The sequence below is a fragment of the Balaenoptera borealis genome, assembly GCF_965194805.1.
Source record: "Balaenoptera borealis genome assembly, chromosome: 3".
NCBI lineage: Eukaryota > Metazoa > Chordata > Mammalia > Artiodactyla > Balaenopteridae > Balaenoptera > Balaenoptera borealis.
The window spans coordinates 184,654,224-184,681,408 of NC_138866.1; the positions used below are offsets into that span (position 1 = coordinate 184,654,224).

At 44.0% G+C, this 27,185-nt stretch overlaps 1 protein-coding gene and 1 long non-coding RNA gene across 11 annotated transcripts in view; one reads left to right on the forward strand and one right to left on the reverse strand.

The window, feature by feature from the left end:
* The window catches only part of ODAD2 (outer dynein arm docking complex subunit 2), a 244,586-nt gene extending 233,180 nt beyond the window's left edge, over positions 1–11,406 (forward strand). For all 10 annotated transcript variants that reach the window (XM_082385958.1, XM_082385954.1, XM_082385957.1 and 7 more), the window contains one exon: positions 7,188–11,406. In XM_082385958.1, the coding sequence (XP_082242084.1) occupies positions 7,188–7,301 (114 nt within the window). In that variant the 3' untranslated portion in view covers positions 7,302–11,406. The remainder of the gene's footprint in view (positions 1–7,187) is intronic.
* The window catches only part of LOC309625912, a 138,871-nt gene that overhangs the window by 50,131 nt on the left and 61,555 nt on the right, over positions 1–27,185 (reverse strand). The window contains exon 3 of the long non-coding RNA XR_014242787.1: positions 46–193. This is a non-coding gene — a long non-coding RNA (uncharacterized lncRNA). The remainder of the gene's footprint in view (positions 1–45; positions 194–27,185) is intronic.

Consider the following 27,185-nt stretch of genomic DNA (forward strand, 5'->3'; position numbering starts at 1 on the left):
AGAAATTGGACACAGACTCCGATTCCCTTGCTACCTTTGTCTCACCTTCCAGGGGATGTGAAGCTCGGGTCACAGCTGCATTCTGAGGGCATGTGCCTTGTGATCAAAGCCTTTGCCACTGGAAGAAGTACTCGTGGGCCCAATCCACAGACCCCTCTCGGTGCACCTCCCCGTGTTCTCGTTCACACCAACGCTGTGAAAAGTTAAGTGTTTTAATGATGTTTTAAAGTGCTCTGTGCAATTAAGTTCTAAAGCAAGGGAGCTGGTTTTCCTTCAGTGTATATATGAAACTCCCAATAAATTTAAGGTCTCTGGGTATGTTTGGGGGAGGGGGAGGGTGAAAAAGAGGAAAGTTTTTGAAAGGAACAAACACTTCAAAAAGGTAAATCGGAGGTGTTTTTCCTCCTTATAAGATTTTTAAATGTTTTTATAGTTGGAAAAAGTCTACAAATCAAAAAATATATACTGAAAAAAAATGCATACCAATTCCATAATCACTTGTTTCCAGTTTGCATCTCACCTTCCTAAGGAAAGTACTCCTTTTGAGTCATGACCGCAAAGTATCACATACCACCTTCCCCTTGCCACGTGTGTTAGTGATTTGAAAACATGCTGCTCTTTCCTTTCTGCTAGCTGCCCCTCAAATGCAGGATTTTGCACTAAGTTTCCATTATGTGGCTGTTTATAGTCGTCTTAAAGCGTTCCTCCGGGTGCCCTAGTTTGATTGTGAAGCTCTTAAGAAAAACGTATATTCCTGAGCCTAATTCAAAACCAAGACACATACACAGTACATGTTGTTCAGATAATGGTTTGGGAAAGTCGCACATCCTTACTCAGTTTGTAAAGCAGCATTAGCTACACAGCCTTTGGAGGTATTAACAACGCAACGAGTAGCATTCATTAACGGCAAAATAAAGTTCAGGGAAAATAAATTCAGAAAGCAGCATCACCCAGAGAGGGTCCTAGGAATGCCTCTCAAGCATCAAGCCCTTCCTACCTTTAGCGGGCAGAGAATGTTACACGTCCAACTCTGCACCCTTGATTGAGAACGTTCCTGGCTAAGGGAAATGGCCAGAGCAGGATAAGATTAACCAACAAAGAAAAAATCCCAGTGCCTGGCACATAGTAAGCTTGGTAGCTAATAAAACCATTTCACGCTGTACAAACATCAGGTAGCCTGTGGCCCGAGGCCAGTGAGTCACTGAAGCCATGTTTAAGGGGGCAGCTGTCACCTCTACCACACGTACCTTTCTAAGCCATGCTTTTCTCCTTTCATCTATTTTTAAACCTTTCACCGTCGTCTACGTTTTAGTCGTTTAAAACACTGGACTGCTGGGCTTCCCTGATCAAGCTTTTAGGCCAAACGTTCACTCACCAGCACGTTGGATACGGAAGGAAACCTCACGGCGAGAGCGAGAAACTGAGGCGAAATTAATTCCCCGAAGAGCAGTAGTCCCTTTGACGCACTCAGGAGTAGAAGTTCGGTAACAGACAAAGTCATTTACGCAGCTGCGTCATACAAGGCACTGGCGTTGACTGGACACTGTTCTCACATAGCGTGTGTGACGGCACAGGGCAGGCCCTCCCAGCAGCCCCGTCCAGTAGACTCGGGGGCCGCCAGCTCGCCACAGGCTCTGTCACAGACACAGGTGCCAACAGCATGCCAGACGTTTCACACTCACTGTTCACTGGTTTAGGTAATGTGAAATTATGTGACTGGCATCAAGGGCTTGGGAATAAATGCATCCGACTCTTGGAAAGCTGGAGAGGGAACCACAGAACAACACCCAGGTCTGAGGGGGAGCATGGGCAAAACGCCGGCCCGTTCTTGGCAGGCATCAGCCAATGGGCTGCTTTCCGAGGGAGCCGTGCCAGGCAGCGGCGGCAGTGGCTGAGGCCAAGTGAAGCCTGGACCATCGGTACCCACGGAGTCAACCAGAGACAAGGGAGGGCCTGGAGCAAGTGCGATGGGGGCAGACGGACCACAGGGCCAAAATGCCTGCTTCCTTGTTCTTCTCCAGCTAACCAGGGCTGGGCTCCAACGAATAAATGCCAGAACCAGACTTCGGAACTGGTGAAGAAGTCACCATGATAATGGATGGCGATTACAGAGCACTTACTTTGTCCTGGGCCCTTGGTTTTCGGGATTCGAATGCATAGCCTGTACGAAGGCAGCCTCCCATGGTCCATTCGTGACGGGGACGTGCAGTCCGAGACACACAAGCCCGGCCGCCCAGGAGCACCTGAAAGTAACTGTTATCCTGGTTTCCCTCTCTCTTGAAGCTACAGAGCACAGTCATGTACCGTTAAGCTCTTTAAAGTCTCCTACCTTTGTTCCGCTCAGTATCTCTCTCTCTCTGAAGTTGCTCCCAAATAAGCCCCCTACTCCAAGCTCTCCAAACCCTCTCTTCAAAACCGGGTGGATCCTCTGCCCTCTCTCTGCCTTTCCCCTTTCCTTCCCATCTGTTGTTGCTTCTCTCCACAAGGAATCCTCTGCCCTTTCTGGTGTAACGTCTCCCTGCCTGTGCTTCTCCAGTTTCCCCCTCACACACGGCCTCAGGGAACAATCAGACAAAACTGGAAGAGGGGAAGGGGGGGTGGATACAAAGATCAAAAGATAGAGAGCCCGCAAGAGCCTGTGAACACAGGTGGTCAAGCACCTTTAAAGGTGTGTACTGTCTCATCCATCTTCACGATGACCCTCAGAGGTAGGTGATCCCATTAAACACATGAGAAGGCAGAGCCGAAAGGTTCCATAACTTGCCCAGTAAGTGGAGAAGTCAGGATACAAATCCAAGGAGCTGCAACCTCAAAGCCCACGGCCTTGACTCCTATTTGACACTGCGTTTTCTACAGAGGAGCTGGACAGCGTGAGGAGCCGTCTAGTTCCTCACTCAGGCAGGTAGTTGGGGTTCGCAGCTGGAGCTCCATTCCACGTCTCCCCAGACTTAAAAAACCAACCACAGAAACTGCTGCGGGAGAGGCCCAGACTAGAGCAGAGTGAGGCAGGCTGTCCCTGCGACGCAAGCTGAGGTGAGTTCTCCGTAGCAAGTCTCTGCCCCTGTCGTCCTCCAGTTTTCTGAAGAGCATATGCAGGGCAGTTGGACACTGGACCCTTTCTACATCCCATTTGCTTGTAGAAATCAAGCTTTTAAGGTGGCATCAGGCCCCAGAAACATCCACAGGTAACTGACATTATTCATTATGATGACATGACTATAATGTAAAAAATTAATATAGTAATAAATATTGTCTATTAAAGTGATTTAGACTGGTGGGAGAATGTTAGTGCTGTATTTTATAAGACAGTGGAATCAGCGAGGGAACTCATGAACTCATATTAATCATCTACTGTACTTGGGAAAAGGAAGGAGAAAACCCTCAAGTGATTATATAATTTGCCGAGAAACTGATTGGAACGTTTGGTTTTGATAAAGTAACTAATTTGAAGATTGGAAAGTAGAATGAAGGGGAAAACAGGACCCCCTGCGAATAAAGGAGTATTTAGGCTCCCTCGACGTCAAGCCTGGGATGCTCTTAGTTAATGATTTAGTAATGATGCGGCAGCGTGAGCTCCCCACGTTTACAGCAAGCGCTCCACACATGAAGATAATGGAAGGTTACAGTGATGAGGTGGGAGACTAAAATCTGTGAGAGCATGAAAAAAAAGTGGTGGATGAACTTCTGTGCTAAATACGCATTCAGAAGAGACAGTCTAAATTTCATGTCGTCATATCTGCTTTAAAAGCTTTCATATAATAGGTGAGGCATAAACAAATAAGTAGATTGGTAAAAATACCAAACTGTAGATCAAGAGTTGAAAGTTGCAAGCTAGGAAAGGGGTTCAAGTGTGAGCTGCTATAGAAGGACTTTTAAGCTACGCGCTGCAGTAGCCAAGGAGAGCTGGCTACTACTCTGTTCTTCCTTCCACTTTTCCACTATTTCCTCTTTCTGCAGAGAGAGAGACAGAGACAGAGACAGAGAATGAGACTATAAATTAAGTGTGTTCGTGTGTGTGTGTGTGTGTGTGTGTGTGTGTGTATAAAACTGTGTAACAATCTTATACTGACCTATATTCCCATGGCCACATCCCGGACTTTGTCAATTCTCAAGACAACCTTATCTATAAATCGTAAACTCCAAATAATCCATTCTCAGACTATAATGTCCTATTTTTCAACTTCTTCCTATGCTTCATTCCCACTGACACTGTTTTCCTACTTCGCTGAGGTCTCTCTTCCTAATTCTCCCAGATTATCAGTAGACTTCTGTTTTACTTCCCTTCCAGCCCAGCCCAGACTGCATCGCTGTTCAAATGAATTACAATCCTATAATATATGTCCTCTGTCCTACATCCTACACCTAGGTTACTGAATGATGCTGGAGAAAAACTCTCAGTAACACTCTTAAAAGATAAACTGAGGCATTTACAAGAGTCTATTTGAGCAAACATTGATTCAAATCAGGCGGCACCAAATTGAAAATGGTTAGGAGGGCCCCACCAACAGGAGCCAGGGGATGGTTTCTACAGAGAAGATGTTACCAGAAGTGGGGTCTAGCTGCTTGTCGCTCAACAGCCAATAAAGAGGCAAGGTCGGTGGAAAGGAGAGTTTGCTTTATTTTGGATGCTGGTAACCGGATCGGGGGTGGGGGGAGGGTGAACCCCTGTCCAAGGGCCTACTCCCTCCCACACCCCCCTGACAATCAGGGGGCAAGAGCTTTTATAGACAGAGGGAGGGGGCTCTGTGCAGAAACAGCACAGTCAGCTCTGACGGTCATCTTGACATTGGTCACGTGGTGGTCTGACCAGAGTCATCTTGATCGTTTAAGTACCTACAGGATGGCTCACAGGACATGGCTCAGAATATTACCTATAGCCCTTGAAGAGGAACTAAAGGTCCTTGACTTTGCTTAATGACTAAACTATTTTTATTTAGTCTTGTTGGACTGTTTTCCTTTGTTTCTGCATTTTCTCACTTCTCTGATTAAACTTATTCTTTGGCTTAAGGAGGCTTAAGAAACTGGTAAGAGAATGAATGAAAAGATGGACTGTAGAATCTAAACTGGTTATGGAGGAAGTAAAGACAGGAGATGGTTTAAGAAAAAGTACACAGGCCAGTGGGCTAGAGGTCGTGATGAGAGCAAACAAGTAAGTTCAATGGCCAAATCAAAGAGTCTGGAGGTTGGACCGTTGAGAGTGATGAAAAATAAAAATAAAAATAAAATAGAAATAAGAACCAGGGTGTGACCCTGGAAGTGGGGGCTAAAGTGTGGTGAAAATCACTGACATGAGGAGGTCAAGAAACGGAGAGGCCAGACACCCTTCAATACCCCAGTGTGATCAAGGTCTCCTCTTGTACAACCTCCTAAATGTTTCACATTTTGCTTTCTTATTTAAGTCATCAGTCTACCTGGAATGGATGTTTATGTATGAGATTACATACATTTACATTACATTTTCATTTTCTTCTCTTTGGATAACCAGCTGTCCTTGGGCCATCTGTTGAACAGTTTAGTCCCTAAATATCCCTTGAACTCATTCCTTCCATGCTGTTTCCGGTTCTGCTTTACTCAGTTCTTATCGCCTCTGGCCTGATGTGTTGCAGTTCCCACCAGCCCCCTCTCTCCACAGTCCTTATTCTATTAAGTTGCCATAAAATTTATCTTTCTAAAATACAAATATGACCATGTCACTCTCCTCATTAAAGTGCTTCAGCAACTTCCTTTTATTACCTGCAGAATAAAAGCCAGACTCCTAAGCCTGCCATATTTAAGATGTTTCACAATATTTTTCTTTACAATATTTCTTTCCTTATCAAGACATCCTCATTCTATGACATTATCCACATTTGTACTCAAAGGCTACTGTATGAAAAATGTTCAATTCAAAGTACATTTTAAATCTTTCATCAGAACTATTAGTTAGAATTATAATTGATAGATTTTAAAAGTTCTAATTAATTTACTTGATATTTATTTGGCATCTACTGTGTATCAGGCACTCTATGGTTTTATAAGATTCTTCCAGAGTTTACAATCTAAAGTAGGACAAAAAGCATTAATACAAGTCTGTGAAAAAGGGAAGACTACAAGTATAGCAACAGACATTTGAGCAAACAACTATGAAAGTTCCGATGAGGGAGAAATGGCATTCTGTTTGACAGAAATCAGTGGAGGCTTTGTAGAAAAGTTAGCTGGGCCATGAAAGGTGGATAACGGAGAGTCAGAGAAGGAGATGGGAAGGCATTTTAGGTAGAGTAATGGCACCAATCAAGGCAAAAGAAGTGGGGAAGCGTGACCTTGGAGTACAGGATGGAACAGGAGAAAGATGAATGGCTAGAAAGGTAAACTGAGGCCAGAGCACAGAAATCCTTCAAGGACAGGCTAAGAGACTGGGCTCTAGTTAGCTGGCATTGGGAGTCAGTGAAAGTCTCTATTAAGGGGCTGATATAATTAGGTTGTGACACGATGGGGTAGACTGGAATGTAGGGAGATTAAGCCTCGGAGGATGCACCAACAGTCTAGGCATGATATGCTGCTGGCTTGTCTCCAGAGGTGGAAAAGCCACAAAGGATGCAAGAGAAATTTCAAAGCAGAAATTTCGAGCAGTTAGGTGACCGAAGAAAGGAGGGAGAAACAGGTCTAGCTCAGCACCATTAAATAAAAAGGTAAGAATTTCATGAGAAATTCCTGCATCTGATTAAGTACCGTTTATATTTGCATTTGCCACAGTGGAATTTCTCGGCCTTTTTTTTGGTGACTTAAAAAGCATTTCCTGGGGCTTCCCTGGTGGCGCAGTGGTTGAGAGTCTGCCTGCCAATGCAGGGTACACTGGTTCGAGCCCTGGTCTGGGAAGATCCCACATGCCGCGGAGCAGCTGGGCCCGTGAGCCACAACTACTGAGCCTGCGCGTCTGGAGCCTGTGCTCCGCAACAAGAGAGGCCGCGATAGTGAGAGGCCCGCGCACCGCGATGAGGAGTGGCCCCCGCTCGCCGCAACTAGAGAAAGCCCTCGCACAGAAACGAAGACCCAACACAGCCATAAATAAATAAACCCAAAGTTTAAAAAAAAAAAAAAAAAGCATTTCCTATTTAACATCATTCTTATAGCCTAACTTTACGTAAAGTGTTTAGATTAATGGCTTTATTCTTATTTCCCTTCTCCCCCTGCTCCTCCGTGTGTGGCAGCTTCTATTGCATATGGTGGGGTCACCTGACCAGGATCTCCAGGAAGCCGCAGCTGGCTGTATATCCAACATTCGCAGGTTGGCTCTTGCTACAGAAAAGGCGAGATACACTTGAAACTTGAACGGACATTATAGCTACCAAATGTTACACGACACAGGCCACGTCACTCCCAGGGCCAGGAGGCCTCAACTGGGAAACATTTCATAGCAAATCCTTTACAAACAAATGTCTGAAAACACAGGAATTTAGAAATGCAAAGGATGCTGTTCATCCAAAAATTGTATGGGTATTTTTGTTCTATTTTAGGGATATGCCATGTAATGCCATGTAAAGCCAATATATTTGTGATAATTTTCCAGGAATTTGAGAATATGTACACGGCTTGTGTGTGTGTGTGTGTGTATATATATATCAGCGATGCTTTTGTATTTGTGGTGATTTTAATAAAGATATGGCCTTCCTGTTGTGTATTTTTAGAGTCATTCACGAATGTCTTTAGAATTCCCTTTCTGTTAAACCAATCTAACTGCCCTGACACTATGGTTTTGTTTGTTTGATTGCTTGCAACCCACGGGAGAGCTGTGAGGAGATGTGCTGATTTCACAAACTGTTACGGAATAGAATCCAGAGTTAAGCAGCTGGGCTGAGAGAGAGCATCCTGAGGTCATTCCAAGTTTCTCCTAAAACTATCAAACATCTGAGAAGACAACGTGTAACTGTCACTGTACCAGATAATGCAAATCACAAAAACATAAGCAATGAGTGAGATTTTCACTTTTGGATTTCCAAAGTATAAACAATTAGATGTTTTATTTCCCTCACAGGATTCACCAACACTTTTATTGAAAGAATTAGTTTATGCTGATGTAAGGATAATATTACTTGACAGAAAATTGCTTTGAATTTCTGAACTTGTTTTCAGCACAAACAATACTTTTAAAAAAGTGGCTACAAAGGATTAATGGCATTTTATCAGGTTATAGAAACATTAGAAGCCACTTAAAAGAATCACATATGTAACCTTGGTGTGCTGCAATGTTTGGGAACTAACCGTCCCCCGCATCTGAAAATAGCGAGGAAAATAGCTTTGTACGCATCCACTCAGTAAACTGACAATCTCATTTAATGCTTTAAAGAGCAGGGAAGGTTTTATTGAAAAATATTAAGTACTGTGTATGTTTTTCATAATTTGGAGAAGATCATAAACTTAACTGAATTAAATGTAAATAATTTATATGAAATGAAAAGCCTGTACAGGATGAAAATTATACCAGTGGAAGATTCTCCGATAAAAAGGTAAGGCATTTCTGAGAACTTTACGGTTTTGTAAAACACCAATTCATCTTCACTGCTTTTCAAAGGAGGTTATAAGAGAGGATAATAGAAACAAGGAAATGGTATCAAGGCTAACAAAGAACAGAATTTAAATAATAGTGTAAATCCTTTAGCTTTAAACAGTAGTTATTTCTAATGTTAAAGTCACTGGTTAGCTGTGTTTTACTAACATTAAAAACACATCTAGAGGGCTTCCCTGGTGGCACAGTGGTTGAGAGTCTGCCTGCCAATGCAGGGCACGCGGGTTCGAGCCCTGGTCTGGGAGGATCCCACATGCCGCGGAGCAACTGGGCCCGTGAGCCACAACTACTGAGCCTGCGCGTCTGGAGCCTGTGCTCCGCAACAAGAGAGGCCGCGATAATGAGAGGCCCGCGCACCGCGATGAAGAGTGGCCCCCGCTCGCCGCAACTAGAGAAAGCCCTCACACAGAAACGAAGACCCAACACAGCCATAAATAAATAAATAAATAAATAAATAAGATTAAGATGGTAAATTAAAAAAAAAAAACACATCTAGAAATCATGGATTATGACAGCTATAGAAAATTAATATATTATTGTTACATTATTATTAAAGGAAGCTTTCACCATCATTTTAAGATTTTTAAATATTCTTGGAATTAGTGGGTCCTGAGAGTGGAGGGAAGCAGCAGAAAATAAACAAAGAAAAAACAGCAGCAGCACAAAGAACTGGATGAATGGTTGGGAAGGATTGTTCCTTTACCATATGCAAGCTTGGGGCTTTCGTTTGCATGATTACTAAATGCATAAAATAAGAGCAACAGTACCATTTTAAAGGAAACTAAGCTTGTGGAAACAGATACAGTAAGCTAAGGTGAAAATCATCTTGTGTATTTCTAAGAATTGTTTTTTTTAATTCTTGAGCACCAGGAATGTAGTACCTTTAAAGTAAACAAAAGAGAAACTGAATTTAAAGGTCAATCTTTGGCTGTGTGTGTGTGTGAAATGGCATAACAGAAAATTCTGACCTTACCAGAAGAATGTCAACGGCAGTGAGTCAAAGCACCCAGAGATGTCAGAGAACAAACATGCCGAAGATCACACTATTTCTTTGCTACTCCATGCAAAGAGACCATCTTTTCTCTCTCCATGGGAGAGCACTTACTTTTTTTTTGCTTTAGTTTTTGTATAAGATGTTTTGTTTTATAGTTGTTTTCTGCTTTAAAGCTGACGACATTAATTCTAAGTTTTCAGCGACTAAGTTCTTTTTTAGGTTTTATTCTTCCCAGGACATCCTGAGAATCCAATATGTTCTTCATGATAGCTGGCTATTTCAGTCTGAAAGCAGTTTAAGGTGGAAGGAATTTTAAATAGATACTCTTTGATCTTCTACTGTCTTTAGCTTGGAAAGTTTCCTTTTAGAAATCCTGGTCACCATCATTCTGCTGTTTGTAGTCACTATTATTTTGCCTCTCAGGATGACTTGTGTGAAGATAGTTTCTTTTTAAAACTTCTCTAGGTTCTGAAAGTGAGTGGAAGGTTAGATGTCTTAGGGAATGACATTGCAAGTCCTATTATTTTGATAGATTTTGGAATTACCATTATGCATCTCTAAGGCATTTGCATGGACTTGAAAGTCAATGATTCAAAATATTTGGAAAATTTATTTCCACTTAGGAAAATGAGAAATTCAGTTGTTGATAAATGGACAGCCATCTAACAAGATTAGGTTAAAAATAATAAAGAAAATTTCACAGTCCAAATAATTGAAGGTATGTAATCACATTCCATAAAAGACAAGAATGGAATAGGCTATGTCTATTCTTACAATTCAGTGAAAACAGTAAGGACACCCACTTATTTAAGAACCTCACTGCTGGGGCTTCCCTGGTGGCGCAGTGGTTGAGAGTCTGCCTGCCAATGCAGGGGACACGGGTTCGAGCCCTGGTCCGGGAGGATCCCACATGCCGCGGAGCAACTGGGCCCGTGAGCCACAACTACTGAGCCTGCGCGTCTGGAGCCTGTGCTCGGCAACAAGAGAGGCCGCGACAGTGAGAGGCCCGCACGCCGCGATGAAGAGTGGCCCCCGCTCGCCACAACTAGAGAAAGCCCTCGCACAGAAACGAAGACCCAACACAGCCAAAAATAATAAATAAATAAATAAAAATAAAAATAAATAAAATAAAAAATAATCAGGTTAAAAAAAAAAAAAAAAAACCTCACTGCCTCAAATGCATTAAGTGCCCCAAAAACACCTATGTTCCTCCTGTACTTAACTGTAAAAAGTGGAATTCTCTTACTCAGTGAGAAAGGAGTAGAACGAGAACAACATTGTATATGATACTACCTAATGCTGTCACTGTATTAGGTACTTCCTACTTGTGCTCTCATTTAAAATACAGGAGAACTGGTAAAACGGCTAATCTCGTATCATACTAGGGTCTATCTAAATGGGCACAGTTATTCTGCAAGGACAATTTGGCAACGCACACCAGAAGCTTTTTAATTTTTTTGTGCCCTTTGGATTATGCCCACGGGTTTATGTACAAGGGTGTTCAGCACGTCATTATTTATAATGGTAAAAATGTTAGGGAAAAATTGGTTAATTCAATTATGGTGCAACCTCACCGCGAAATCATGTTGTAGAATAATAGTTAATGACATGGAAAGCTTTTCGCAAGACATTGTTAAATTGGAAAGCAGGTTCTGAAACAATGTATACAGTGTGATCACATTTTTAAAATTATATACATGTAGCTAGTCACAATGAAAGAAGATGGGACTTATACACACCACACTGTGATTAGTCAAAGAAGTGATTATTTCTGAATGGTGGAGTAAGAATGATTTTTGTTGTCTCTTTTGCTCATCTGTGTTTTCTAAACTATTTTACAATAAACATGAATTACTTTTTAAAATAAAAACACTCTCAGTGAATTTTACTTTTTTATTCTTTGGAAACTTCTAAGGCAGACATTCTTCCTCATACTAACTTTAAAAGAGAGATCCTCAGTTTACAAATGGGAGACACAACCCATACATAAATTTTTTTTTTTTTGACGAAAGAATGGTCACTTCAACATCTAAAACACTATAATATACTTTAACCTACAAAAATGCACATTTGTAATAGCTTTCAACTACAACTAATAGTAGTACAGCATACTTGAAGCATGCTGAAATGGCCCATAACTAAATTCTGAAAATTTTTTTTGTCTAAGCAGCTGAATTCTATTCCAAGAGCACCAAAAGCAGACAAATGAAATAACTCAAAAAGTCATTGATAGATTGCTTTATACACACTGTTGTTTTGAAAAGAATGATTTTGATCCATTCATTTGTTTACTGTTGTAGATGCCTAAGACCAATATTGGGATTTACTGTTTCTTTATGTATTTTGCCTGAATTAGTCTAATAGAAATACACTTCCAACCAATAAATAAATATAGTACAGTTTCATAGACGTCTGTTCTCCTTTAGAGCATCGTGTTTTTCTCCTTTGTGCTCTTTTTTTTTTCCTGCTCTGTTACATTAATTTCCCCTCATTCCAGCAATTGTTTTCCTTCTTTTTTTCCTCCATTTTACTTTCCGTGTCTCCAGCTTCTGCTCCCATTTTCTCTGATAAATGGTTGTTACATTTTCTGGCTCTTAAAATGCCTTATGCTTTAATTTCCATAAATGCAAGATGTAAAGTTAATATGTCAATGTTTCTGATGCACAGCTCTCACGGCTGACTTGAAATCATGTAACAGATGGAATCCTTGTACTCCCAATCCATTATTTTCAAAATTTCAAGTAAAAGTAATTATTCTTTATTTGCATCTATCAAGACAAAAGGGAGCTTTTCTTTTGCCAGTTCATGCCACCCTGATTCGTTAGTTGATAAAAGACATCCTTTGCACATTACATAATTGGCCCATGATGTTTGGAGTTAAGATTTGTCATTTCAGTTTAGATTTATGTCCTAATTAATTTTCATGATTGAAAGGTATATTAGTGTACATCAGCATGGTTCATACATATTCAGAATCTACAGCTGGTTAGCTTGCTCATAAAGAAAGACTATATATCAAAAGGGAGTTCAGACAAGATAGTGTGGATAGTTAAATGCAAATCCTATTTCATTATTGGAAGAAAATTGACCTTTGTCAATAGATTAGTTACATTATCAGTTACAAACCTAAATCCACAATGGTAAGGCAAGTAATGTAAATAATGAGTGAAAAGAGCTGGATTAAAAAAAATAATAATACTGAGACAATTGCCAATTGACCTTTAGCCTCCATGTCTGGGAGACAGAAGGGAGTGGTGGAGACTGTGGAGAAGTGGAGAGTGCAAATTACTACTCATCTCTAGCTAATTGTAGCCAGATCTTATCATTTTTCAAGAGAAATTCAGATTTTTATAGGCAATCACCCAAATTTTAAGTATTGGCAATTTCATTGCCATAGCAGAATACAACAGACTGGGTGGCTTAAACAACAGACATTGATTTTCTCACAGTGCTAGAGGCTGGAAGTCTAAGACCAAGGGGCTGACAGGCTGGTTTATGATGAGACCTCTTTCCTGGCTTGCAGACAGACACCTTCTTGCCGTGTGCTCACAAAGAGATTAACCTCTGGTGTCTTTTCCTCCTATAAGGACACTAGTGCTATGGAATTAGGGCCCCACCCTTATACGTCATTTAATTTTACTTATCTCTTTAATAGGCCTATCTATCTCCAAATATTGTCACATTGAGGGTTAGGGCTTCAACATATGAATTTGGGGGTGGGGGACACAGTCCACACCAGCAACCATGCAGAAAAATCAGAAAGACTCTGCGAGCCAGATATGGCCTTCAACTCATCAGTCTGCAATGTCATCACCTTACTCTATTAGAAGGAGAGTTTAAGTCCTGACGTTAACATCCCTAAAGATGCCTGGAGCTAATCAATAGAAAAGCAAGGAAAATAATTTATGAAAAAGAGCACATGTCAAAACCATCTTGGTTCATGTAGATTCATATTATGATGTCAGCACTACAAAATGCAGCATTGAACAGGTTGACTTCCTCAAACTGACTGAAGCTTGGAAAAATTACTCTGAGGATGCAGATAATCATAATTAGGTTTAGGGTCAAAGAATAGCAGAGCTGGAGACACCTTTAGAGCCAACTCCCTGCCCTCTATCAGGCAAGTATCAAAGCTGCTCAGGACAGAGGCCTATTCTCTTCCAAAGGTTCTCCAGGTATTTGCTTCCCATTCTCCCTCAGACAGACTGGACTAACCAGTTTATGAAGATAAAAAGAGCCTTGAGAAATACTTTGAGGAATCAGCTTAATCCCACAGGCCAGTGTTCCCCAGGCCTCCTGCATGATACTAGTCTGGGGTATCTGTTGAAATGCAAAGTCTCGGTCCTGCCCCCAACCTGCTGACTCAGAATCTCTGGGAAACCCGGAATCTGCAAACTTCCCAGATGTAGTTACTGGATTTGGGGCATGGCAAAAAAATGTATACAAGGGTTTTCTCAAAGTTAATCTGGTAGGGGTACAATGAATAGAATACAGAGAGGAAATGAGAGCAATGTACATTTTGTTGTACTGGGCCTACTATAAAGTAGACGGCTAAGACTAGGGAACAGGAATAGAAAGGTATCAGAACTGACAAAGTCTTAAAAGTTGGTATCGTATACCTTAGAGAAGGAGCCCATAGTCATGAAACGAACTCTACCTCTATGCTGTTATACCATGAACCACCCCACATACCTCTAGAGCAGAAATATAAGACGAGCCATTGTGTAATTTAAAATTTTCTGCTCAACATCACTAATCATCAGGGAAACGCAAATCAAAACCACAATGATTATCATCTCAGAGCCATCAGAATAGCTATCAACAAAATGACAAGAAATAACAAGTGTTGGCAAGGATATAGAGAAAAGGGAACCCTCTTGCACTGTTGGTGGGAATGTAAATTGGGGCAGCCCCCATGGAAGACAGTATGGAGGTTCCTCAAAAAATTAAAAATAGAACTACCATATGATCCAGCAATTCCACTTCTGGCTGTTTATCTGAAGAAAATTAAAATGCTAATTTGCAAAGATATAGGCACCCCATTGTTCACTGCAGCATTATTTACAATAGCCAAGATATGTAAACAACCTAAGTGTCCATCAATTGATGGATGGGTAAAGAAAATGTGCCGTAAATATATACAATGGAATGTTATTCAGCCATACTAAAGAATGAAGTGGGCTTCCCTGGTGGCGCAGTGGTTGAGAATCTGCCTGCCAATGCAGGGGACACGGGTTCGAGCCGTGGTCTGGGAAGATCCCACATGCCACGGAGCAACTGGGCCCGTGAGCCACAGCTACTGAGCCTGCGCGTCTGGAGCCTGTGCTCCGCAACAAGAGAGGCCGCAACAGTGAGAGGCCCGCGCACCGCGATGAAGAGTGGCCCCTGCTCGCCGCAACTAGAGAAAGCCCTCGCACAGAAACGAAGACCCAACACAGCCAAAAATAAATAAAGAAAGAAATAAATAAAATTTAAAAAACAACAAAAAAAACTGTCAAGTTCTAACAACTTTAAAAAAAAAAAAAAAGAATGAAGTATTGACACTTGTTACAATATGGATGGGCCTTGAGGGCATTACACTAAGTGTAATCAGACAGAAAGACAAATACCATATGATCCATATATGTGGAATCTAAAAAAACCCCCAAAAACCCCACAAAACTGAACTTACAGATACAGAGGACAGTTCAGTGGTTGCCAGAGGCGGGGATGTGGGGTGTTATAAAATAAATAAGTCATCGGGATGTAGTGTACAGCATGGTGACTATAGTTCATCACACTGCACTGCATATTTGAAAGTTACTAAGAGAGTAGATCTTAAAAGTTCTCATCACAAGAAAAAATATTTTTCTAACTGTGTGTGGTGACAGATGTTAAGTAGACTTATTGTGGTGATCATTTCACAATATATACAAATATCATTATGTTGTATACCTGAAACTAATATAATGTTATATGTGAATTATACTTCAATAAAGTACATACATTGCATACATATATAAAATAAAATTTTCTAGTAGCTGTAGTAAAAAAAGTAAAACAGGTGAAATTAATTTTAATATGCTTAATTTAACCAAATGTATCCCAAATATTATCATTTAAACATTTAATGAATAAAAATTACTAATGAAATATATTACATTGTTTTTCACTAAATCTTTGAAGTTGGTGTGTATTTTACAGTTATAGCACAGTTCAATTCAGGCTAGCCACATTTATGTGGCCACTGGGTCCCATGTTGGTATGTCTTAGTCTACACACTTGGTTAGGTTAAGGGGTTTCTTTTACCAATACTGTTTTAATTTATGCGAGTTTTCACTATTTCTTTGGGTTATGCCAGATCATCAGGCATCTTGTCTTAGTGCTTTTTCTCCTTCTGACAGACCTCTCAGAGTCATGCTATTTCTGTTGGCGTGATGACTTTTTAAATTCAAATTGATATGAATTTCAAAGGCAATTCATCTAGAAGACCATAGTCAACATTATATTTTGTGTACAGTTATTTTTAGTTTTTTTATTGTAGTAAAATATACACAACATAAAATTTACCATTTCAACCGTTTTAAAAATTGTTCAGTTCAACAGCATTAAATACATTCACACTGTTGTGTAACCATCACCACCATCCATCTCCAGAATGTTTTCATCTTCCCAAACTGAAACTTTGCACCCTTTGAACACCAGCTCCTAATCTCCCCTCCTCCAGCCCCTGGTAACCACTTTCTGTCTCCATAAATTTGACCTCCCTAGCTACCTCATGTAAGCAGACTCATACAATATTTGCCTTTTCGTGTCTGGTTTATTTCATTCAGCACATTGTCTTCAAGGTTTATCCATGCTGTAGTGTATGTCAGAATTTCCTGCCATTTTACAGGGCAATAATATTTCATTCTGTGCACATACAACATTTTGTTTATCCATCCATCCACTAGTGGTCGCTTGGGTTGTTTCCATCACTTGGCTATTGTGAATAATGCTGACATAAGCATGAGTGCACAAACATCTGTTCAAGTCCTTGCTTTCAATTCTCTTGGGTATACACCCAGGAGTGGAATAGCTGGATCGGATAAAATTATTTTTAAAGCCTCACTAGTCAAAGCTATAATAAGAAAAGGTGGTTTGGGGCATCCTTACCAGCAGAGTCAGTGGACTTGAGACACACTCCACAGCGTCTCTAGCAGGGACTCTATTTTTTAAGCATCCCAACAGTTTCACAGTCACTGACTCATGGACAAAGAATCCTCTCCAGTTACCTCAGTCAGTTCAGTATATTTTTAATTCTGAACGAGCCAAGTTCTCCCAGTGTGTGTGATTCAGTGGGTGCAAATTAGGCATTTAAGAAGATATAGTCATACTTTTGGAAAAACAGTAAGGTCTCTTAACGGTGCCACTAAATCTACCACAATGGCCTAAAAAATGAACCCAACTCTCAAAAGTTCCACTGTGCAGTGTTTAGGTTGTGCTAAAAGGCAAACGTGAGTTTTCTGCAACTCCCATGTACAATTCAGCACTTTTAGAGAGAAAAAGAGGCTGAAGGGCTCTGAAAAGTTTGCGCTGGGGCTGTGAGAAATATTTCTAGGCTGGGAGCTGCCCTGAGAATCTGCTCAGTTTGTATTGTGGATGTGGTCCAGGCACATAAAGATGGCGAGCGTGGTCCCTGACAGCTTGCAAATGCGGCCCCTCCGCTGCAGAAAAACGCTGGCCCCAACCAACCCGCGTCCTGCTTGAACCCTGTGGACACATGGGGGGGATGTCACGGTTGGCCCCCGGTTTTGCTTTGAAGGAAATGTGTTGCTCTTTTCAGCTCTCACGGTTGTTCCTCATCTGCACTCGCAAGGTGTGAAACATTAAGGGAGCGCCTTAATCATTTTGTCCCGTTTGAAGCAATAGACAGCTGGTGACGCTGATTCAAAACAGAAGACGAGCGACCCCACTGTCATCTCCGAGGTTGGTTTATTTGGATTATTCTCTGAAACTGAACTGACCATGAGCTCAGACAACAGAGGTGAAGGCGTGCAGGGAAGGCGGGTCTTCTTTCCCGCCTGGGGCGTCGTGACTCTGGGGACACGTGCGCCTCTCGGACTCGGCAGACCCTGCACGGGGCCCAGGGGTGCTCGGTGCGCCCCCCTTGCGCCCACTCTGGCTGCGTGGCCCTTCCCCCCGGGAGGGTGACGACGTGAGTGCCTTCCTCGGGAAGGGTATTTACTCCCGCCCTCTGGCCGGAGCACTGACGTTTCGGAGGAAGAGTGAAAGAATCCCTTAGGAGCTTTAGACAACCCTCGATTCCTTTTTCTTTTTTTAAAACAGCTTTATTGGGGTTTGACTGATATCCAAAGAACTGCACGCTTTTAGCATGCGCGACTTGCGGAGTCTGGTCATGCAAACAGCGGTCATACCACAATCCAGGCAGGAGACGCACCAACGCCTCCCAGGGCAGATGCACACGCAGGGCCGCCTCGCTTTGTAGCAGAGCAGAAACCAGCACACCGTGGTCCAGCAGCTGGGCTCCAGCAAAGATGTTGAAGCAGAAAACCGAAAGCGCCTCCCGGAGTCCGCCTGTCGCCTGTGTGTGTGTGTGTGTGTGTGTGTGTGTGTGATGGCAGCGGAGCGGCCCCTGACGTGAGAGCCCCCGAGCGCGTCTGAAGCGCGCGGCCCATCTCAGCACCTGTCCTGCGGCGGAACTCCGGCCCCGGCCCCCGGCGGCGCCTGCCCTGCGCTCCGCTTCTGCGACCCCGCCCGCTTTAGGAGCCTCACAGAAGCGGGATCAGGCCGCGTTCGGCCTTCGGAACCGGCCCACTTCGCCGAGCGTCGCGTCCCCCGGGAGAAAGCCCTCCGTGCACTGTCGCCCGGTCAGCGGCAGCCCGGCCTCCGCACGGACGACCTCCGCGCCCTCGTCTCGTCCCGCTCGCTCCTCCTCCACATACACCCGCCGGGGCTCCGCTCAAACAAGTCACCAGCGCCGACTCGGACGTGCCAAAACGGGCGTAGCTTCCTTCAGGTTTCACCGTCTCCCCGTACGGCGGCCGAACGTGACCTTGCCGGCTGGGGGGCGCGGGTCTCCCGGGGGAAGCAGCCCTCGGGCTGGGCGGCGGCCATCTTCCCGCAGCGCACGCTTACGGGAGGCCGTCGCGCTGCGCGCCTTAAGAGATGCGATTGTTGCCCGTCCCACGTCAGTAGAGCGGAAAGAAGACTTAAAGGAACGAGTAGCGTAAAACGGCTCCTCGGCGCGAACGCCGCACCCTTCAGGCTGTCCCCGCCCCTGTCCCGGGCGCCAGGGCCCCTGCAGGCAGCGCGCCGCCCGGCCGGCCCGGCGTCCGGCCCCCGCGAGGCGGCTGCCCCGGGCGGAGCGGCGGGCGGCGGGGGGCGCAGCCGGGAGGGGCCCCGCGCGATGCCCGGCCCCGCGCGCGCCCCGCCCCGCCAGCCTCCGGGCCCGGCCCAGCGCTGCCTCCCCCGCTCCCCGGGGCCGCGGCGGGGGACTCGGGGCCGCCCGGGCTCCGGCCGCCGAGCCGCACCTGCTGCTGTGCGGGCTCCGGGCCCCGGCCGGCCCTCCACCGGCTTCTTACGTCCCGCAGGCTCGCAGGTAGGCCCGGCAGCTGGGGCGCCTCTTCCCGCCTCTGCCAGGCGCTCGGTCCTCCCGGGACAGAGGCGCTTACTCGCCCCCGTGCGGCTGGCACTTCCGGACACACGTTCGCCTTCGTCCTCCCTGAAGCCGACCCTCCGAGCTTGTGATGTAGGAAGTCTGCTGGGAAAGGTCTGAGAAAAACACCCTTCTGCTTGAAAGTCTAATTTCTTGAGACTACTGTGCATCTACCGACTTTCTATTAAAAGTCCAGTTTGGAACTCAAAGCTGAGCAAGGGTTTCTTTTGTTCTGGGTAGCGTTCTGTCTCCCCTTCCCCGTGAAAAAACTGTCTTCAGCTTCTTGGCTCAATGGAGGGGAAGCTGCAGGGTTTTCAAAACAACCAACTAACCAACCAAACAAACCAACCAACACCAAAACCAGTTCTGGAACGCCTAAGGAGGAAAGAGACATTGCGTGGCATTTCTCAATCTTGTCCACTGTAATCGGCCAAACTAAACTGTTTCCCTTCCCCCAACTGTGCCGGCCGGCCCCGCTTCCGCATCTTGCCTGCGTTGCCCCCTTCCCTTCAGATACAGCCAAGAATTCAGTTTTGACTTCACACTTGCTTTGCTGTTGTCTGGCTTTTCACATTGGTTGGTGAGAAATTTTTCCTTTGATTCCAGATATATTAAAAGCAAGTTAGCAATGAAGTGATGAAAACTACTTCTTACTGATTCTGGAGCTGAACTTACACGCCACACAGTTTCAAAATGAATGAAATACAAATCATTATGTACGGTAGAGAAACTCTGTATAACCCGACGCCAGCTCCTAGTGGCTGAAAGTCCTCTGGTTTGTGAGGGTGATTTTACCCACTAAGGTTTAGACAAGACTGGTCTGAACCTCTAGAGAGTGAGAAACTCAACACTCTTTGAGTATTTCCAGGAATTCTTGAGCAGGACATATTCTTCCAAGCTACCTCACGATTCTGGTCATTGCTTGCTTCCTCTCAGCGTTCAGTTCTTCCCAGCCTCACCTCTGGCAACTGCTCCCCCTTCCTTCCTCCCCTCCTGCCCTTGTGATCGCAGATGTGTAACACAACTCCTTTTCTCTGATTTCTGAGAAATGCCACTCATCCAAGATAAGTATGAGTCGGAGCCATTTGCGGAAGATTCTGGGGTTAGGGCAGCACTGAAGAAAGCCTCACTCTGTGACAGCAGCCTCAGCGCTGTCTCCTAGCCATCCTCCCCATCAAGAACCTCCCACTCCTGGGCACCTACCCGGAGAAAACTCTCATCTGAAAAAATACATGCACCCCAGTGTACACAGCAGCACTATTTACAACAGCCAAGACACGGAGACAACCCAAGTGCACGGCAACAGATGAACAGTCCAAGAAAACTGTACATATATATAAAATATCTCACGTGTATATTCCATTATATATATAATGGAATATTACTCAAGCATAAAAAAGAATGAAATCTTGTCATTTGCAGCAACGTGGATGGACCTAGAGATTATCATGCTAAGTGAAATAAGTCAGCAGAGAAAGACAAATATTATATGATTTTGCTTACATGTTGAATTAAAAAATAATCCAAATGAATCTATACAAAACAGAAACTCACAAAGAAAACAAAGGGAAAGGGGGGAGGGATAAATAAGGAGTATGGGGTTAACAGATACAAACTACTGCACATAAAATAAATAAGCAACAAGGATTTACTGTATAGCCCAAGGAACTATATTCAACCTCTTGTAATAACCTATAATGGAAAATAATCTGAAAAAAATACATATATACACACACATAACTCAATTACTTTGCTGTACACCTGAAACTAACACAATATTGTAAATCAACTATATTTCAATTAAAAAAATAAAAAACCTGTCACTGACATCACCTGCCTTGTTGGGCTCTTTCTCCCTCACCACCTATGTCTCTTCCCAGAGTCTCGCCTATTCCCAGCACCAACTCCTGGCCCTGGTGATGCTATCTTCAGCGATATAAATGTTTCTGTATCAATTAGCTCTCATTGCTTCACACACACCCCCCCCGCCCCGTTGCAAACAACTATGCATTTAGCTCGTGAGTCTGCTGGGCAGCAGTTTGGACTGGACTCAGCTGGGCACCTCATACGTCTGCTGGCAGTGGCAGACTGGCTTTGTTTTTAGAGGCTGGGCTACCGTGTGTCTAGGGCCTCAGCGGGACAGATGGGCTGACCTGAATCTGCCCGATGCAGTCTCTCACCCTCCAGTAGGCCAGCCTGGGCTTGTTCACAAGGAGGTTGGGCTGGGTTCCGTGAGAACAAGCAGAAGCACCCAAGGCTTCTTGAACCTTAGGAACACCTGGTCCACCATCTCTTCATTCTATCGGTCAGAGCAAGTCAAAGGTCTCCGCTCGATGGCGTGAGCTACAAGTCACACTGCAGCAGGTGTGCCTATAGCAGGCTACTTACTACAGTTTCTTCCTTCTCTGATAGAGAGGGATTTAATTCTCTGTGCCTCACTCTGAGCCCGTCCATGACAAATCCTCAGGGCTATCTCTCCACAATCAATAGTCCTTAAATTGTTTTTACAAAAATTACATTTTCCCCCTCAGAGGAATTTTGTGGCCACCTCTTAAACTTCTGGGTTGTTTCTTCCCAAGAACACATAGGAATAGTGCCTGTGTGTGTGTGTGTCGACAGGCAGGGGGTTGTTAAAAATAAGTCATTGTTTTGGCTCCTGGGATTAGGATGATAATTTAATTTTTAATTTTTAAGACATGTTATTATAGTGTCTTTAAGGTAAGCCAACAGTATAAATACATATTTACAGCTGCTTTATTTTGTTTTATTCAACACAGAAGTACATGAGGACGTGTACCCTAATACTCCAGTGTGGTGATCAGACAGGTTTCTAACTATCCTGATACTTGCTGTAGAAAATAGGTCACACACAAACTGTGAAACAGATTTAAAGTCCACTGGAGATAATTGTTACAAAATGCATCAGAAGGCAAACATCTTTTCTAATTCAATTTTCAATAATGGCAGAGTTCATACAGAACTAAAAGAGAATTGAAACTTCTGTGAAAGTAATAATAAAAAAAAGGCATAAAATTCCTTTCCTAAGGAAAAGGAAAGAAGCTGATGAGGAAAAAATAATCAGTTCTGGGAAAGCAAATTTCAGCAAGTTTAGGGCACTGGCAAAAAAAAGACTTGGGAAGAAAGGAGTCCAAAGATCTGGATGGCCTTTAAACAAACAATTTTGGCAGGTGAACAAACTATATGGGACACGAAGGACAGGGAACAGCCTGCCAAATTGGCAAAACGGAGCTATGCAAAGTTCTGAAAGGCAAATTAGGGAACTAAGAAAGGATGTCCAGCCAGATCACCAAGGATGAACAAATGTGTAGGGACCACATCAAAAGTGAGAAAGATAATACAGTGTAGGGTAGACATAAAAGACATCAGAAAGTAGTTAATCGGCTGCACTAATAAAAACCAAGTTATTATTGACTATGTTATCATTTGGTTGAATAACCACCCCTGGAGTTCACATTTTTCCGTGCAAGCCTGTTGCCTGGCACCACAGGAGGCCTTTTGGAAGAAGAAGGATTACCGTGGCTGTGTGATCATCGAAGGTGAGGACGCTCCTATTTCAATAACCCTGGATGACGCCAAGCCAGATGGACTGCTGCCCGCCATCATGGCCTTCATCCTTGCCTGAAAAGCTGACCGCCTCGCTGCGGTCCATAAAGAAATACGGAAAACCTGTGAGTCCTACGCCAAAGGGCTAGGATGGATCCCAGAAGCGTTACACCCGGTGCACTACGAAGAGAGGAACTGGTGTGAGGCGCAGTGCTCCGGGGGCCGCCACACTCCTTCTCCCCCCTGGGATCAGGACTCAGGACAGGACAGAAGGGTGATTCGCCAGCCCATAGGCAGGACTTGCTTTCCTGGCACGGAGACTGCCACATAGTGAAGCGGAGAACGGGCGGCTAGAGAGGTCTTGACTGCTTTGGGGAAGGTGGCAAAGAAAGACACATGAGTCCTAGAACCTGAATCAGAGGACGCTGCAGCTGTAGACACCACCCACACCTTCTGGGAGCGGAACCCGCTTTCTGTGACAGGCCTGCTGAAGATCATCGGATTTTCCACATCGATAACTGCCCTGTGGTTTGTGGTGTACAAATTCAGGCTGCTGACCCAATCCTGAAGTTTCAGTTTCATGCTTTCTGCTTTCTCTTTCCCAGCATCGTAACAAGGAAAATATTGACAGATTTAAAGGCTATGTCATCGGATTATCTTTAAGTGCACTGATTTAACCCCTCAGTTTAATCTCAGTGTATCACCTCCTTAATTTCAGTAAGATCAAGCTCCATCTTGTGATTTGTCTGTAGACCAACTTGTGCTGATTAGTAGAAAATAACTTTGTTATCAATTTCTTAATTTCAAGAAGTTAAAGTTGATGTGCTCATAAGAAACAAAAAAATCATTATATAGTATATTAATATATAAGTAATATATGATATCATTACAGAATAGTGGTGTCATTGTTATCCCATTTTACCTGTGTTCACTCAGTCCTCAGACTAGACCTAGGGGGTTGGTAATACTTATTACCCCATTTTACAGAGGAGGAAACTGAGGCACAGATACTAAGGCTATTGGTTTTTGAAGGCATTTGAAGTGGCAGAAGTTTTTCCTTGGTAAGTTACTGAGTAAAAGTCACGCGTCATAACTTCAGACTTACTAGTCTCTTTTACTTTCCTTGAACATTCTTCTGCTGTGTTTCAACTGAGTACTAAGTACCCCACCAAATAGGGTACTTAGTACTCAGTTGAAACACAGCAAATGCATGAAGGAGAGACTGTCTCTGTTATTCATCCCTGGCCAAAGCTACCCTTGTGGGCTTTCATTGTCTATGCAGCTTCTATCTTCCGGTATCTTCCTTTGGTGATTTTTAGTTTAAAGATTACATAATCTTACAGTTAAGCTTAAACACCTAGCCTTACAATTACATTTAAATATGTGGCACTTAGTAAATGGTCATTAATATTGATTGAAGGAATGAATAAATAAAGCATGACATTGGTTTTTAAAGGAAAAAATAGGCTTCCTAGAAAAATAGAAACCCTAATTCTTACACCACCACTTGGGCCAATGATAAGACTAAAGGAATACAAAAATGGGAGACAGCCTGAACTAGCTGTGGAAACTAGGAAAAGGGGGCATTTACATGTCAGAAACATAACAGAATTTCTGCTAAATATAATCGGAATAGGAACAGACTAAAGGAAGTCACGGAAGGTCAAGTGTGCAGAGTTTCCAAACAACTTTTATCATCTAGCAGTATATCTTAAAATTTTTTCTAGGTGAATTACCACTTCAATTGCTTATAAACAACCCATTCTTTGTATGTATGATAATTTATTTAATTCTTAGTAACATTTAGACTGCATCAAGTTTTGCTTTTACCAAACTGGCATGGAACATCAAGAATTTTCCTTATTTTTAAAGGCAACTGCTTGCAGAATGAAAAAAAAATAGAATTTTCAAAAAATATAAGGAAAAAAGCAAATAAAACCAAGTACATATAACAGAAGATTAAAAAGCAAAAGGAATTGCAAAGAAGTTTAAAACAGCAAAATAAGATGACAGAAGAGCAAATATACTACTAAATGTAAGTGGATGAATGTACCTCTTAAGGGGTTTAAAAAAAAGCCCTCTGTGTTTGTGTCCAGAGCAACTCAACGTTGTTCAGTTTATATAAGGCACTAAAAGAAAAGTTACAGAGGAGAGGGGCAAGATGGCGGAAGAGTAAGACGCGGAGATCACCTTCCTTCCCACAGATACAGTAGAAACACATCTACACGTGGAACTGCTCCTACAGAACACCTACTGAACGCTGGCAGAAGACGTCAGACCTCCCAAAAGGCAAGAAAATCCCCACGTACTAGGACAGGGCAAAAGAAAAAAGAAATAACAGAGACAAAAGAATAGGGACGGGACCTGCGCCAGTGGGAGGGAGCTGTGAAGGAGGAAAGGTTTCCACGCACTAGGAGCCCCTTCGCGGGCGGAGACTGCGGGGGGCGGAGGGGGGAAGCTTCGGAGCCACGGAGGAGAGCGCAGCCACAGGGGTGCGGAGGGCAAAGCGGAGAGACTCCCGCACGGAGGATCAGTGCCGACCAGCACTCAGCAGCCCGAGAGGCTTGTCTGCTCCCCCGCCGGGGCGGGCGGGGCTGGGAGCTGAAGCTCGGGCTTCGGTCGGATCTCCGGGAGAGGACTGGGGTTGGCGGCGTGAACACAGCCTGAAGGGGTTAGTGCACCACAGCTAGCCGGGAGGGAGTCCAGGAAAAAGTCTGCAGCTGCCGAAGAGGCAAGAGACTTTTTCTTCCCTCTTTGTTTCCTGGTGCGCAAGGAGAGGGGATTCAGAGCGCAGCCTAAACGAGCTCCAGAGACGGGCGCGAGCCGCGGCTATCAGCGTGGATCCCACAGCAACAGGGGCACAGAGGGAAAAACGGAGAGATTCCCACACAGAGGCTCGGCGCCGAGCAGCACTCAGCAGCCCGAGAGGCTTGTCGGCTCACCCGCAGGGGCGGGCGGGGCTGGGAGCTGAGGCTCGGGCTTCTGTGCTAGCCGGGAGGGAGCCCGAGAAAAAGTCTGCAGCCGCCAAAGAGGCAAGAGACTTTTTCTTGCCTCTTTGTTTCGCGGCGCGCAAGGAGAGGGGATTCAGAGCGCCGCCTAAACGAACTCCAGAGACTGGCGCGAGCCGCGGCCATCAGCGCGGACCCCAGAGATGGGCGCCAGCTGCGGCTAACAGCGCGGAACCCAGAGACAGGCGCGAGCCGCGGTTATCAGCGCGGACCCCAGAGACGGGCGTGAGACGCTAAGGCTGCTGCCGCCGCCACCAGGAAGCCTGTGTGCGAGCCCAGGTCACTCTCCACACCGCCCCTCCCGGGAGCCGGTGCAGCCCGCCACGGCCAGGGTCCCGTGATCCGGGGACAACGTCCCCGGGAGAATGCACGGCGCGCCTCGGGCTGCTGCAACGTCACGACGCCTCTGACGCCGCAGGCTCGCCCCGCCTCCTCCATACCACTCCCTCCCCTCGCCTGAGTGAGCCAGAGCCCCCAAAGCAGCTGCTCCTTTAACCCCGTTCTGTCTGGGCGGGGAACAGACGCCCTCAGGCGACCTACACGCAGAGGCGGGGCCAGATCCAAACCTGAACCCCGGGAGCTGTGCCAACAAAGAAGAGAAAGGGAAATCTCTCCCAGCAGCCTCAGAAGCAGCGGATTAAAGCCCCACAAACAACTTGATGTGCCTGCATCTGTTCAATACCTGAATAGACAACGAATCATCCCAAATTCAAGAGGTGGACTTTGGGAGCAGGATATATTAATTTTTCCCCTTTTCCTTTTTTTGTGAGTGGATATGTGTATGCTTCTCGGTGAGATTTTGTCTGTATAGCTTTGCTTTCACCATTAGTCCCAGGGTAAGGTCTGTCCTTTTTTTTTTTTTTTTTTTTTAAACTTAAAAAAAATTTTTTTTCCTAATAAATGTTTTCTTAATAATTTTTTCCTTATTTTCTATTTTTAGAAATTAAAAAAATTTTTTAATAAGTTTTTTCATATTTTTTATTTAAAAAAAATAAAAAAAAATTTTTCTTAATAAATTTTTTTCTTAATAATTTTTTTCTTATTTTTTATTATAAAAAAATAATAAATCTATCTTTAAAAATTAAAAAAATTTTTTTTCTGAATACATTTACTCTTAATAATTTTTTTTCTTATTTTTTATTATAATAGCTTTATTTTATTTTATTTTATACTCTTTCTTTCTTTCTTTCTTTCTATTTTTTTCTCCTTTATACTCTGAGCTGTGTGGATGAAAGGCTCTTGGTGCTCCAGCCAGGCATCAGGGCTGTGCCTCTGAGGTGGGAGAGCCAACTTCAGGACACTGGTCCACAAGAGACCTCCCAGCTCCACGTAATACCAAATGGTGAAAATCTCTCAGAGATCTCCATCTCAACATCAAGACCCAGCTTCACTCAACGATCAGCAAGCTACAGTGCTGGACACCCTATGCCAAACAACTAG